Here is a 14,461-nt window from a genome sequence, read left to right as displayed (position 1 = left end):
ACACTGTTCTCAGCGCTGGAATTTTATCTTGTCAAGATACAAGGGTCCCAGACTCCTCGACCATGCTACTAATAATAATGACCGTGGTATTTGTTAAGGGCTTACTTTGTGCCAGGCACTGTGCTAAGCACCACAGTAGATATCAGCTAATCGGGTTGGACACCGTTCCTGCCCCACGTAGGACTTGCAGTCTTAATCCTCATTTTCCAGATGAAGTGACTGAGGCCCAGAGAAGCGAAGTGACTTGCCCAAGGTCACACAGCAGACATGAGGAGGAGCTGAAATTAGTACCCAGGTCCTTCTGACTCCCAACCTGTGCTTTAGCCACTAAACCACATGGCTTCTCCTAATCTATTGTGTAATAATAATAATAATAATGATAGGCATTTGTTAAGTGCTTGCTATGTGCCAAGGACTGTAACAAGTGTTGGGTTAGATAAAAGATAATCAGGTGTCACACATGGGGCTCAAAGTCTAAGTAGGAGGGAGAACAGATAGCAAATCCCCATTTTGCAGATGAAGGAATTCAGGTACAGAAAAGTTAAGTGACTTGCCCATGGTCACATAGCAGGCAGGTGGCAGAGCAGATTTTAGAACCCAGATCTTCTGACTCTTTCCATTAGGCCACACTGCTTCTCTCTTTTATGTGTTTTTAGGTACCCCTAAAAAATGGTTGAAGGACAGCTGCGCTCATCTCCTCTCAGTTCACACTCTTTTTCTTTCTGGATTGTGAACTGTAGAAGGGTTCTTCTGTATCAGTTTGCTAACTGTGGTCAATCGGATGCAATCCCAAATGTGTAGACCAAGATCCTTGGGCCCACCTGTTACAATGGCTCCTAACAGTTGGGCTCGAAGGCCACATTCGCCCTTCCAGTCCTCTTGGCCCGAATTCCAGTTCGCTTTTTATTCTTTGATCCTGCACTCAGGCCAGGAGGTGCCACTTTGCTTTCTATCTGCGCAACAGCACCTGACGTTTGGGAAGTGCGACGAGCTGTTAGGTTAGGTTTTATTTCTGTCATTGCATCCGTTTGTCTTTCTTCTTCCTCCTCCTCCTTCTTCTTCTTCCTCCCTGCACCTCTAGGAGGGAAAAGAATTATAAAATTAACAATCACCTTGAGACTTCCCTCTCAGCCACAATGAACTTGAGTCGCCTGACACATTCTGTGACTTTTCCCAGGTAACGGTATGGGTCCCAAAATAAATACGAACATTCTCCTCCAGGGCCTAAATGATTCAAGCAAATACCTCTATTTCCAAATCTGCTAGTGGGCTATCCAACTTTAAGTAATATAATAGGGAAGAAAAGAGCTACTGGTAATTTTGGAAACTTTGATAAATCAATAAATGCAATAAAGAGTACTGCTTAACTGGGCACACACACACATGAACACACACACACACACACACTATACTGTACTGTGCAAATGGGAGATTTTCTCCAGAAGTTGGAAGCAGAGATCTTGTGTTCATTTGATCTTTTATTTGACAAGGAGGTGATAATAATAATTATGGCATTTGTAAAGCACTTACTATATGCCAAACACTGTTCTAAGTGCTGGCATAGATGCAAGGTGATCAAGTTGTCCCAGGTGGGGCTCACAATCTTAATCCCCATTTTACAGATGAGGTAACTGAAGCACAAAGCATATACGTGACTTGCCCAAGGTCACACAGCAGACAAGTGGCAGACCCAGGATTGGAACCCACATCCTCTGATTCCCAAGCCTGTGCTCTTTCCACTAGGCCATGCTGCTTCTCCAAAGGCAACAGTTCAAGCCCAGTGTGATATTTCATAATTGTTTATTTTCAGTTCCAGAACCTCACTGACTTTAGTAGTATTGTTTACTTCAGGCCTTTATCTTAAAACCACAAAACAATATCCCCTCCATACTTCTACAACACCCCGGGCACATTATGGACAGCTTCACCCACTTCCCACCAACTCCAGAAACCCATCCCAGTCAATTCACAACATCCAAGTGTGTGTGTTTATTCCACATGTGTTTTATTCCTAGCCTCAAAACCTTCATTGCTATGTATATTTTTAGTGTGTATTCAATTACACAATAGATAAAATTGAGTTTCTTCCTACTGTGTCTTGTTCTTCCTCCTGCTCCCACTATTTGTAAATTATTTTTGTCCATCTCTTCCCTGTTTCACTCTACGTTTGCTGAGGGTAAGAAATGTGTTTTGCTTCCAGTGTACACTCCCAAGCACTTAGGTACATTGATTTTTTTTTAATGATGTTTGTTAAGTGCTTATCATTTGACAGGCACTATACTAAGCTCTGAAGTCTATACCAGATAATCAGGTTGTACAAAGTCCATGACCAACATGGAGCTCACAATTTTAATTCCCATTTTAAAGAGGAGGTAACCGAGGCATAGAGAAGTAAAGTGATTTGCCCAAGGTCACACAGCAGTCAAGTGGCGGAATTGGGATTAGCACCTTTGATTCCAAGACCTGTACTCTTTCCAGCAGGCCATGCCACTTCTCAGTAAGTGCCCAATAAATACTACTGAGTGACTGATGAGCATAAGAATCTTTTTCTCCTTTCAAAAATGGACTGTAAGTTAGCAATTCATTACTGAGGTTTCTTTTTCACTTTGCCTTACCTTGGCTAAACCTTTCCTAAATTTGAAAGTCTTAGCCCTAAAACAGTCAGAAATGGACTATAAATTAGCAATTCATTACTGAGGTTTCTTTTTCCCTTTGCCTTAACTTGGTTAAACCTTTCCTAAATTTGAAAGTCTTAGCCTTAAAACAGTCAAAAATGTATTATAAATTAGCAATTCATTACTGAGGTTTCTTTTTCACTTTGCCTTACCTTGGCTTAAACCTTTCCTACATTTGAAAGTCTTAGCCTTAAAACAGTCAAACTACATGTTAGCAAAGTGCATACTTAGCAGTTTTTTTTCCTTTTCTGCTCTGAGTAAAAATAGAATATTTTACGAGGTCACAAATCAGCGGCTTTCTATTTCTTCAAAACAGGAAAAAAAAGTACCACATCAGTTCATTATTTTTCCAGCAATCTGGTGCTCGATATTCATTGATTCAATGGTATTTACTGGGCACCTACACTGTATAAGCACTTGGGAGAGTATGATATAGCAATAAATAGACACATTCCCTGCCCACAATGACCTTCAGTCTAGAGGACAGAAAACAGATTAGTTGCATTAGGTACACTAGGTGGAGGGTCTCCCCTCAGGGACACTGGGTCTCCCTCCCAGACCCTGTCCTCTCTCAAACTTTCCTGTCACTGTGAATGGCACAACCATCCTTCCCGTCTCACAAGCCTGTAAACTTGGTGTCATCCTTAACTTCGCTCTCTCATTCAACCCACATAACCCACATAACGGAGAAGCAGCATGGCTTAGTGGAAAGAGCCCAGGCTTGGGAGTCAGAGGTCATGGGTTCTAATCCTAACTCTGCCACTTGTCAGGTGTGATCTTGGGCAAGTCACTTAACTTCTCTGTGCCTCAGTTACCTCACCTGTAAAATGGGGATGAAGACTGTGAGCCCTATGTGGGACAACCTGATTACTCTGTATCTACCCCAGCGCTTAGAACAGTGGTCGACACACGGTAAGCGCTTAACAAATACCAATATTATTATTATTATAACCCATCCGTCACCAAATCCTGTCAGCCTCACCTTCACATCGGTAAAATCCACCCTTTCCTCTCTATCCAAACTGCTACCATGTTCGGACAATCAGTCATCCTATCCTGCCTAGATTACCGCATCAGCCTCCTTGCTAACCTCCCAACCTCCTGCCTCTCCCCACTCCAGTCCATACTTCACTCTGCTGCTCAGGTTATCTTTCTACAGAAACGTTCAGGGAATGTCACCCCCCTCCTCAAAAATCTCCAGGAGTTGCCTATCCACCTCTGAATCAAACACAAACTCCTCACAGTGGTTTAAAACTCTCTATCACCCTGCCCCCGCCTACCTCACCTCCCTTTTCTCCTTCTACAACCCAGCTCGCACACTTCGCTCCTCTGGTGTTAACCTTCTCACTGTGCCTTGATCTCGCCTGTCTCGCTGCTGACTCTTGGCCCATGTCCTGCCTCTGGCTCGGAACGCCTTCCCTCCTCAAATCCACCAGACAATCACTCTCCCCACCACCCCACCCGCCGTTCAAAGCTTTACTGAAGGTGTATCTCCTCCAAAAAGGCTTTCCAGGCTAACCCCCACTTTTCCTCATCTCTAACTCCCTTCCACGTAACCCTGACTCGCTTCCTTTGCTCTTCCTCCCTCTCTCCGTCCCACAGCATTTATGTATAGATCTGTAATTTTATTTATTTATATTGTTTGTTTACTTGTATTAATGTCCGTCTCCCTCCTCTAGACTGTGAGCTTGTTGTGGGCAGGGATTGTCTCCCTTTAGTGCTGTCTTGTACTTTCCCAAGAGCTTAGTACAGTGCTCTGCACATAGCAAGAGCTCAATAAATAAGATTGAATGAATGAATGAGGAAGGGGAGGGAAGGCAGCAGAGCCAGGCTGCATGTGTTGGTTTTCACCTCAGCTCTCATTCCCAGTATCCCGTGGCACTTCATCCACTGTGCTGCTAGGACCACCAAGCCTTCCAAAGGCCTTTAGACTGGTTTTGCATCAAGTGTACCTTGTCAGCCGGCTGCTTTATACTAAACAAACGAAGAGCACGCTGTCCGAGTGAAGAGGATTCTAGTGGCACTTGACACGTTGCAAAAACAAACGGTTGAAAGGGTCCTGCTAGTCTCAAGAATAGTGTCATGCTCTTTCTAAACTCATTTCCACAGCAACCTCGGAAGTAGGGCTCAACTTCGGAGTGGCAGGTGACGAGATTTTTGAAAGCGGCTTGAAATGGCCACAGCCTCCCTAACATTTTGAGGAAGACCAGGTTTAGATGAAGATGCGGAGGCTAGCCCCAATTACTGGTGCTGCCACTTTTAGAATTGATTTTATTATGAAAATCACTCGTTTCGAAAATGAATGGGGTGATAGATGCCCTTGTTGAGTACTAAGCCTATCGATCCCAGGACCTTCGGTATAACTCTTGGGTGAATGCACTCCTTCCAGATGAGTGGGTGAAAAGAGGACGGATGTGTTAAAAAATGACTCGCCCCCGACCAGTTTTTCCATCAAGACTTTTATAGAGCAGCTTGGGGTCAGCTGCTCAAAGCAAAGCAAACCATAAAACTGGCTGGCAATGTCAGCATCATGAGTGGAAGTAGGACTTATTCAGCACTTCTCGTTTTGAGAGACTGATTAATTGCTATTCACCTTTGTGGGCTATTTCAATGTGAGACTTCCTGTGGGCTGAAGAGAAAACTCAATTAGATCTAGAAATGTAGTTCTGAGGTCCTTTTTTTAGGTAAGGGATATCCTCTTGTTAATACCACCTGTCAAAGTTATTAGTTTTCTAAAGCTGCCACAATTTATTTTCTGGTTGATCTGCTCATGACAGCAATCAAGCAGTCAGGCTTACCAAGTTATATTTTACTACACATAATATATTTTACTATGCATAATGTACATTACCAAGTGCTTAGAACAGTGCTTGGCACACAATAGACACTCAGTAACTGCAATCAACTGACTTCTACTGCAGTTTTCAAGTTTTGTTTGAAAATTGAATATCTCTTACTGGTTGCAAAAGTTTTGAAAATTTGATTAGGCCAAAAGACATTCAAAAGGATTCTAATTCAAAGAAGTTGTAACTTCAGCATGTAAAAGCCTACTTTTGAGATAATTAAATATGAAGGGGAAAATATCCCTGTAAAAGACCCTGTGTTTTCTGAACGCCTGAGTGAACATTCAAGACAAAAAGGTGAAATGGGCTGAAAACAATGTATTGAGGCTGAGGGGTGTTAATAAAAATCTTCAAGTATAAAAGGAACTATTATAAAAAAGACGATGACCTGCTGTTCTCCTTCATACCTGAGAGTTGAAAGTTAGACCCAGAGAGCGACTTTCCTGACAGTGAAGGCCCCTAAAAATGGGTGGATTTAATTGGTGGATTTCCTTCACTAAAAGTCTCTGAAAACAAGTTAGAGGCACCTATGGCCAAAACAGGGGGCTGGCTTTGATGACTCCTGTGTCATTGCAACCTGAGATAATTCTCTTCCCAACCTGCCCCAGCCTTGTCCAGTTATTCATTCATTCAATCATATTTATTGAGCACTAACTGTGTGCAGAGCACTGAACTAAGCACTTGGGAGAGAACAATATAACAAAAACAAGACACATTCCCTGCCCGCACTGAGCTTATGGTCCTGGTCCCTGCCCAGCTCAGCATGAGAAGCAGTATGGTCTAGTGGATAGAGCACGGGCCTGTGAGTAAGAAGGACCTGGGTTCTAATCCTGGCTCCACCACTCATCTGTTGCGTGACTTTGAGTAAACCACTTCACTTCTCTGTGCCTCAGTGACCTCATCTGTAAAATGGGGATTAAGACTGTGACCCCCATGTGGGACAGGGACTATGTCCAAACTGATTATCTTGTATCTACCCCAGTGCTATTAGTACAGTGTCTGGCATACAGTAAGTACTTAACAAAAACCAAAAAAAGCCCCACAAACTAAACCATAGGATAGCATTGGCTAAAGTTGAGCTTCAATCCAAGCAGGACTTTAGGGGCTGGGCCTTGTTTTGGGGAGAAAACAGAAGAGATGTTCCTGGGATTGCTGGTATGAGGAGTCCATAAAACAAGAATCAATTGGTCATGTTTATCGAGTCCTTGTTATGTGTTTAGCACTGTACTAAGAGCTTGGGAGAATACAACAGAGTTGGTAGGCCCATTCCCTGCCCACAATAAGCTCATCATCTAGTGAGGGAGACAGACAATAATATAAATAAGAAAATTATGGGTATGTACATAAGTGCTGGGGGGATGGGTAGGGTTGCATAAAGGGAGCAAATCGGGGCAGTGCAGAAGGGAGTGGGAAAAAAGGAAATTAGGGTTTAATCAGGGAAGATCTAAGAGGAAATTAGGGCTTAGAGGTGGTCTCTTGGAGGAGATGTGCCTTCAATAAGAAGAGTATTTGTCTGTTGGATATCAAGAGGGAGGACGCTACAGGCCAGCGGCAGGATGTGGGTGAGAGGTCGGTGGCGAGATAGACGAGATCAAGGTACAGTGAGTAGATTGGCATTAGAGGAGTGAAGTGTGTGGGCTGGGTGGTAGTAAGAGAGTAGGGAGGTGAGTTAGGAGGGAGCAAGGTGTCTGAGTGCTTTAAAGCCGATGGTAAGGACGTTCAGTTTAATATTGAGGTGGATGGGCAACCACTGGAGGTTTTTGAGGAATGGTGAAACATGGACTGAATGCTTTTGTAGAAACATTGATGGGGAGAGACAGGAGGCAGAGAGGTCTGCAAGGAGGCTGATAAAGTAATCAAGTTAGGATAGAATAAGCGCTTGGATTGCCATGGTAGCAGTTTGAAAGGAGAGGAGAGGTTGGATTTTAGCAAAGTTGTGAAAGTTGAACCAACAGGATTTAATGATGGATTGAATATGTGCATTGAATGAGAGAGATAAATCAAGTATAACACCAAGGTTATGGGCTTGTGAGACGGGAAAGATGGTGGTGCTGCCTTCAGTGATGGGAAAATCCTGGGGAGGATAGGATTTGGGTGGGAAGATGAGGAGCTGTTTTGGACATGTTAAGTTTGAGGTGACGGTGGGACATCTAAGAAGAGATGTCTTGAAGGCAGGAGAAAATGTGAGAGGAAGAGAGATCAGAGGTGGAGATGTAGATTTGAGAATCATTTGCAAAAGGTGGGTAGTTGAAGCCAAAGGAGTGAAATGAATTCTCCAAGGGAGTGGGTGTTGATGAAGAATAGAAGTGGGCCTTGAGGCACACCCTCAGTTAAAGGATAGGAGGCAGAGGAGGAGCCTATGAAAGAGACTGATGACTGGCCAGAGAGATAGGAGAAGAACCAGGACAGAACAGTGTCAGTGAAGTCAAGGTCAGATAATGTTCCCAGAAGAAGAGGGTGGTCAACAGTGTCAAAGGCAGCTGAAAGGTCAAGGAGGATTAGAGTAGAATAGAATAGGCCATTTGATTTGACAAAAAGGAGATCATTTGTGACCTTTGAGAGGGAGGTTTCTTTGGAGGAAAGGGGACAGACATATTGGAGGGGGACAAGGAGAGAACTGGAGAAGAGGAACTTGAGACAGCGGGTATAGACAACTTGCTCAAGGAATTTGGAGAGGAATGGTAGGAGGGAGATGGGGCAATAAATGGAGGGAGCCATGGGGTAAAAGGAAGGGTTTTTTTTAGGATGGGGAGACATAAGCATGTTTCAAAGCAGTGGGGAAGAAGCCATTGGAGTGGAAAGAGTTGAAGATGGCTGTTAGGGAGGGAGCAAGGGAGGGGGCAAGTGTTTTGATAAGGTGAGAAGGGATAGATACACAGCTGGATACACAGGCGGAGGGAGTGGATTTTGAAAGAAAGCAGGAGATCTCCTCTTGAGATATTGAAGTTGTCATGAGGACAACTGTGCATTCATGGAAGCAGTTAGGCCACTGTGCCATGACCCTTGAATCAGAAAAGGCTTCAAGCTGGGAGACCACAGGGACACTGGGCCAATTCCATACCTGCTTTCTCTCCTCTAAGACTGGGAGCTTTGTGTGGGGCAGGGACTGGGTCTGACCTGATTGTGTAGCACAGTATTGGGTATATAATAAGTACTTAACAAAGTACTATTATTACTTTTTCATTATTTATGCCAATCTCAACCTGGCTCATTGTTAGCAGGGAACATGTCCACCAACTATGTTATACTGTATTCTTCCAATCACATAGTACTGTCCCCTGCACAGAGTAAATGCTCAATAAATATGACTGATGGATCGATTGAGTTTTCAATTTCCCTGGGCCTAAGGTTCAGTATCCCCAGGTGGCCAGGGCCTGCACTCCTTCTGGTATTATGTTTTTATGATCTTCTTTGTTGGGAGAATTTGACTATTTGATTAATACATTGACTAACTCAAATCAATTTGTTTCTGAATATGCACTTTAAGGTTTCTGGTTAAAATTGGACAGTTTAATGAGCCTAATTACTAAATCAAATAGCCTCTTCAAAATGTCACTATTTCACGTCTCCCTGCCCATTTCTAGTCTTTAGAGATAACCATTTTTTTCTTTTCTTTTCAACTTAAGAACCACTCTTCATTTCCCCCTGAGAACTCAACCCTTATCTCTCTCTATTTTTGATGCTAATTTTGCTTTCAATAAAAAAAGGCAATATAGCCAGAGTCTATAGCCTAGGTGTGAATAGTCTTACTTTTTGAGGGTTTATAATGCTCAAATAATATTTTTTTTTACTAGAACATGAGGCTTTAGAATCTTCAAACGTGGTTATTTATGGAGTATATTCAGGTTAGTGATTTTGACTTCCTCTTGTGAAAGCCTTTGGGAAGGTTTCTTTTATTAAAAAAAAACAACTTTCCCACCTTTGGTCAAATAGATTCCTTAAAAATAAATGCCTAATCACTTCCACTCAGAGGCATCAGAAAAATGCTGTCAAAAATCTACCTTTACATAAGGCTATTGGAACTCAGTGAAACAAATTCAGGTTTTAATATGACTTACAATACTGATACAAAAGTGTCTGATACAATACTTACAATGTATCAAGCACTTAGTACAGTGCTCAACACACAGTAAGTGATCTGCACACAGTAAGTGCTCAATAAATACCACAAATAGATTGACTTTCATGAGACAATCTCACCGTAAGAATGGCACTTGAAACCAACAGATCCTGAGAAATCCGTGATGTCACAAGCGACACTGTCGAGGGCAGTATAATGGGATGATGTAGCTGCAATAGTAACAATAGCATTTATTGAGTGCTTACTATATGCAGAGCACTGCAGTAAGTGCTGGAAAAGAATACATAGTTGGGAATTAGACATGGAGCTTCAGAGAGCTCACAAAGTAAAAAGGTAGAGAGAGGACTGGTGACAGTCACACAAAGAAAGATGCCAGTCAGTACCATTTACAGACAGCTTATTGTGTGCAGAGCACTGTCAGTCAATCATATTTATTGAGAGCTTACTATGTGCAGAACACTGTACTAAGCACTTGGAAGAGTAGATTATAACAGTGTAACAAACACATTCCCTGCCTACAATGAGTTTACAGTCTAGAGCTTACACTCTGCTAAGACTTGGGAGTGTACAAACATTCAGAAGGCTAAATTCCTACCCTAAAAAAACTACAGATGGAGGAGTAATAGTGTGTATAAAATATGTACATAAGTGTTCCAAGTACTATGGTAACCTTCAGTGTTTATGAGGTACAGAAGGGCTGAGGATGAGAATACAAGGCGAAAAGTAGCAGCACGGCCTAGTGGATAGAGCACAGGCCTGGGAGTCAGAAGGACCTGGGTTCTAATCCCAGCTCTGCCACTTTCCTGCTGTGTGACCTTGGGCAAATCACTAAACAACTCTGTGCTCAGTTACCTCACCTGTAAAATAGGGATTAAGACTGTGAGCCCCATGTGGGATAGGGACTATCTAAACTGATTAGCTTATATCTACCCAAGTTCTTAGTACAGTGCCTGGCAAATTATAAGCATTTAACTCTGTTAAAAAAGTAGAGATTACTAGGGGAAAGCTCCTTGGTGGAAATGGGATTGCAGAAGGGCTTTGAAGGTGGGGAAAGCTGTGGTCCTAGGCATATGAAGGGATGGGGGTGGGGGATCCAGGCTGGCCAGGAAGAAACTGCAGTGGGATAGAGGAGAAAAAGGCCCTGTGAGTAAGTTAACTTCAGAGAATTGAAGAGTGAGAGCTGGGGTGCAGTGTGAGAAGAGAGTGGATAAGCAGGAGGTAGAGAGCTGGCGTTTCTGCTTAATGAGGAGAAGGATGGGCAGCCAGTGGAGGTTTCTGAGAAGACTTCTGATGAATCCTTTCCTTGCACACAGTGGTGTTCAGTGCAGTGTCTGGCTCACTATTTCATCCTGTCACATTTGTGCCATTTCCTGATAAATTCTATTACAGTAATAATGTTTATGAGTAATAGCATTTATTAAGTGCTTATGGTGGGCAGAGCACTGTATCATATTCCCCATTACATAGTAAGCTCTTTGAAAGTAGGAATCATATCTACTAACTCTATTCTACTGCACTCTCCCAAGCACCCTATGCACAGAAAGCAGTCAATAAATATCAATAATTGACTGATTGCTCTTCCAAGTGTTTAGTCAGTGCTCTTCATTCAGATGCTCAATAAATACTATTGATTGCACACAGTATGTCTGCCACACTTATGCCACTTTTGCAAATGTCTGTCCAATTCCAGCTAAACTTTGGGAGTTTCTTGGAAGTAACCTACCCCTCTGACAATTGCTCCAGAGTCAATACACTCAGGTCCCTTCAGGCATCGGGCTGCTTTTGGGAAGTGGAATTTGGCAGAGGCCAATGGGGAAGGAAACATAGTGCTAAAAACAAAAACATCAGACATAAAGGTGTCCAGTGTCAAACCCCACAACGTTAGGTATGGTAAAATCAGACCGTCCATTATAAAACCCAAAAAATGTTCACCATACTTCACGTCAAAAACCACCCATGAGAAAGGAGCATGGCATAGTGGATAGAGCATGGGCCTAGAAGTCAGAAGGTCTTGGGTTCTAATCTCGGCTCTGCCACTTGTCTGCTGTGTGACCGTGGGCAAGACACTTCATGTCTCTGGGCCTCAGTTACCTCATCTGTAAAATGGGGATTGAGGCTGTGAGCCCCATGTGTGATAGGGATTGTATCCAACCCGATTTTCTTGTATCCACCCCAGTACTTAGTACAGTGCCTGGTACAGAGTAAGTGCTTAACAAATACCACAATTATTATTTATTCACATTTGTTTACATAAGCAGATGGAATCTTTCAAAAACAGTTATTATGCTTCCCCTTCTGACTCTGGAGGGGTGAGCAATGTTCACAATGGAGCTGTGGAGTGAAAAACACGCTTCTTCTGTCCTGAATTCTCTTTGGGAACCAGTATTCTTGGCTCTAGAGTAGATACCATGGGTTGGGCTGATGGGTACTGACCAAGTCACAGCCTAAGTGGTGGAGAAGAGCTAAGCTCCATCCCTACTCATAAATCTTTGGAGGGAAGTGTTCTCATGCTGCCAGAGGTTTACTCAAGGTTGACCTCACTCTCTGGGAGAGGCAGAATTAGGTTCCTTAAATTTATGTACTACTCTGGACTATGACAACTCTTTGATTCTTTTTGAGGCTATTTCTGGCTTTTTCAACCCTTATACTCTTGTGGATTAAGGCCAATTTCACCTAATAACTGTTGGGAGAGTGGCATTCCTATTGTCCTTACAGATTGCAAAGCATAAGGCCAGAATAAGACATTTTTGGCAGTTATCTTGAACTTAAACGTTTCTCCAGGGTCTGCTTTAGTCAAAAAAGTACAGTGATGAATCATGAAATGGGTAATGTGCAAATAAATCTGGATTGCAATTCCACATTTCACTAGTGTTTCCTTCTTTCTGACAAGGTACAATAGCAAATCTATAGGGTACCTCTTTTGTTGTTAACTCCAAAGAGGGAAAAATCTGATATCCATGAAGAACAGAGCAGTTTGAATTAAGGAATTTTAAAACTTTGTTATACACCCCATCCTTTTGAATGAAAGCCAGGAAGGCTGTTTACACAAACATTTCTATATTATTTTCATGATCCCACATTTACAGTGACATGAAGTCTTCCCTCATATAAGGACAAAGTTATTTTCCTTTCTGCGTAGTCCTCAGGAATTCCCTTCTATCATATTTAAAAGAGGAGTTTGACACCTACTTCTCCTTTGAGTCTGTAAAGTTGAATTAATCAATTTTCTTTTTTTGAGCACTTATTGTACTAAGTGCTTGCGGGATTACAAACCAATAGAGTTGTTGGTCATGTTCCCTGTCCACAGGAGTTTACAGATTAGGGGAGGAGACAGACCTTAGGGTTACCTACCCACATGCTTAGGCGGCACAGAAGAGAGGGAAATTAAGGGAAGTGAGGGTTTAGTCAGGGAAGGCCTCTTGGAAGAAATATGATTTTAGAAGGACTTGGAAGATGGGTCTTGTCTTATGCTTTCGAGTCATCTCCTACCCAAGGAGACTCCATGGAAACATCTCTCCCAGGACACTCCACCTCCACTTGCAATCGTTCTGGTAGTGTAGCCATAGAGTTTTATTAGTAAAAATCTGGTAGTGGTTTACCATTGCCTTCTTCCGTGCAGTACATTTGAGTCTCTGCCATCGACTCTCTCCCATGCCGCTGCTGCCCAGCACAGGTGAGTTTTGACTTGTAGCAGATTGCCTTCCACTCATTAGCCACTGCCCAAGCTAGGAATGGAATGGGTAGGTCTCTGCTTGACTCTCCTTTCTGTTGTTGAGACTGGTAGAGTGCTGGAAACTCTACAGGTGTGATCCCGAGCGGGGTGAAGATGGTTATAGTGGTGGATATGAAGGGGGAGAGAGTTCCAGACTAGAGAAGGGACATGAGCAAAGAGTCAGTGACAAGATAGATGAGATCGAGGTTTGAGGTGCTTAGACTGGAGTTAGAGGAGCCAAGTGGGCGGGTTGGGTCATAGTAGGAAATCAGCAAGGTTAACGTAGGAGGGGGCGGATTGATTGTGTACCTTAGAAGTTGCTGGAAAGTAGTTACTGTTTGATGGAGAGGTGGATGGGCAACCACTTGAGGTTCTTGAAGAAGAGTGGGAGATGCGGACTGATCTTTTTTTTAGAAAAATGTCCTGAGTAGAAGAGCGTAGTAGGGACTGGAGAGGGGAGACACAGGAGGCAGGGAGGTCAGTGAAGGGGCTGATGCAGTAGTGAAGGTGGATTATGATAAGAGCTGGGATCAGTGAGGTAGCGTTTGACTGGAGAGGAAAGGGTGGATTCTAGAGTTCAGAGTTACACATTTGGATTGGTGCAGTGAATGTTTTCACCAATCATTTTTCTTCAGTTTTAAGAAACATTTGCAATATTCCTGTGCTGGGACGAGCCTCACTTTCTCAGGCAGATAGCAAAGCATTCAGCTCAAGATGACTTTTGTTATTCCCGCACAAGTTTTCTCTGCATAAAACTTTTCAAAGCAGTTAAACTCAACTTTTAACTTTAGTTTGAGCTGTGCTGTGGTTTTTTAAAGTTACCGTTTCACATTGTATGATGTAAACTTTTCCTTTCCTACAAATTTGATGTCATCTGCAGATGGGGTAATAAAAAGGAGAAGTTCTAATGTTATTAAAATGGGGACTGTGCCCAGAAGAATGTCTCTGTGGAAATTGTCTTTTGAGTGGGGGAGAGGTAATCTTGCATTTGTGTATCTCCAGCCACGCAAGTTGCAAATAACTTTTCCCAGAAAATAAATGTAAATATTTCAAATAAACAATTCAGAGCCAACAGCCATGGCCCAGAAAACAGGATTTAAATGTTGCTCCAGAGAATTGGGAAAATCATTAGATTTTTCCTTTCAGTGCC

The 14,461-nt window shown here is 42.8% G+C and overlaps 1 protein-coding gene across 4 annotated transcripts in view; it reads right to left on the bottom strand.

Annotated features, from left to right (window-relative positions):
- Positions 1 to 565: 565 nt before the first annotated feature.
- AHI1 (Abelson helper integration site 1) overlaps positions 566 to 14,461 on the bottom strand; it is a 248,316-nt gene continuing 234,420 nt past the window's right edge. For all 4 annotated transcript variants that reach the window (XM_039911176.1, XM_029052155.2, XM_029052164.2 and 1 more), the window contains one exon: positions 566 to 1,077. In XM_039911176.1, the coding sequence (XP_039767110.1) occupies positions 837 to 1,077 (241 nt within the window). In that variant the 3' untranslated portion in view covers positions 566 to 836. The remainder of the gene's footprint in view (positions 1,078 to 14,461) is intronic.

The sequence above is a fragment of the Ornithorhynchus anatinus genome, chromosome 2, assembly GCF_004115215.2.
Source record: "Ornithorhynchus anatinus isolate Pmale09 chromosome 2, mOrnAna1.pri.v4, whole genome shotgun sequence".
In the NCBI taxonomy this organism is placed as follows: domain Eukaryota; kingdom Metazoa; phylum Chordata; class Mammalia; order Monotremata; family Ornithorhynchidae; genus Ornithorhynchus; species Ornithorhynchus anatinus.
The sequence above is the reverse complement of the archived record's forward strand: the minus strand, read 5'-3'. Positions and strand labels throughout refer to the sequence as shown.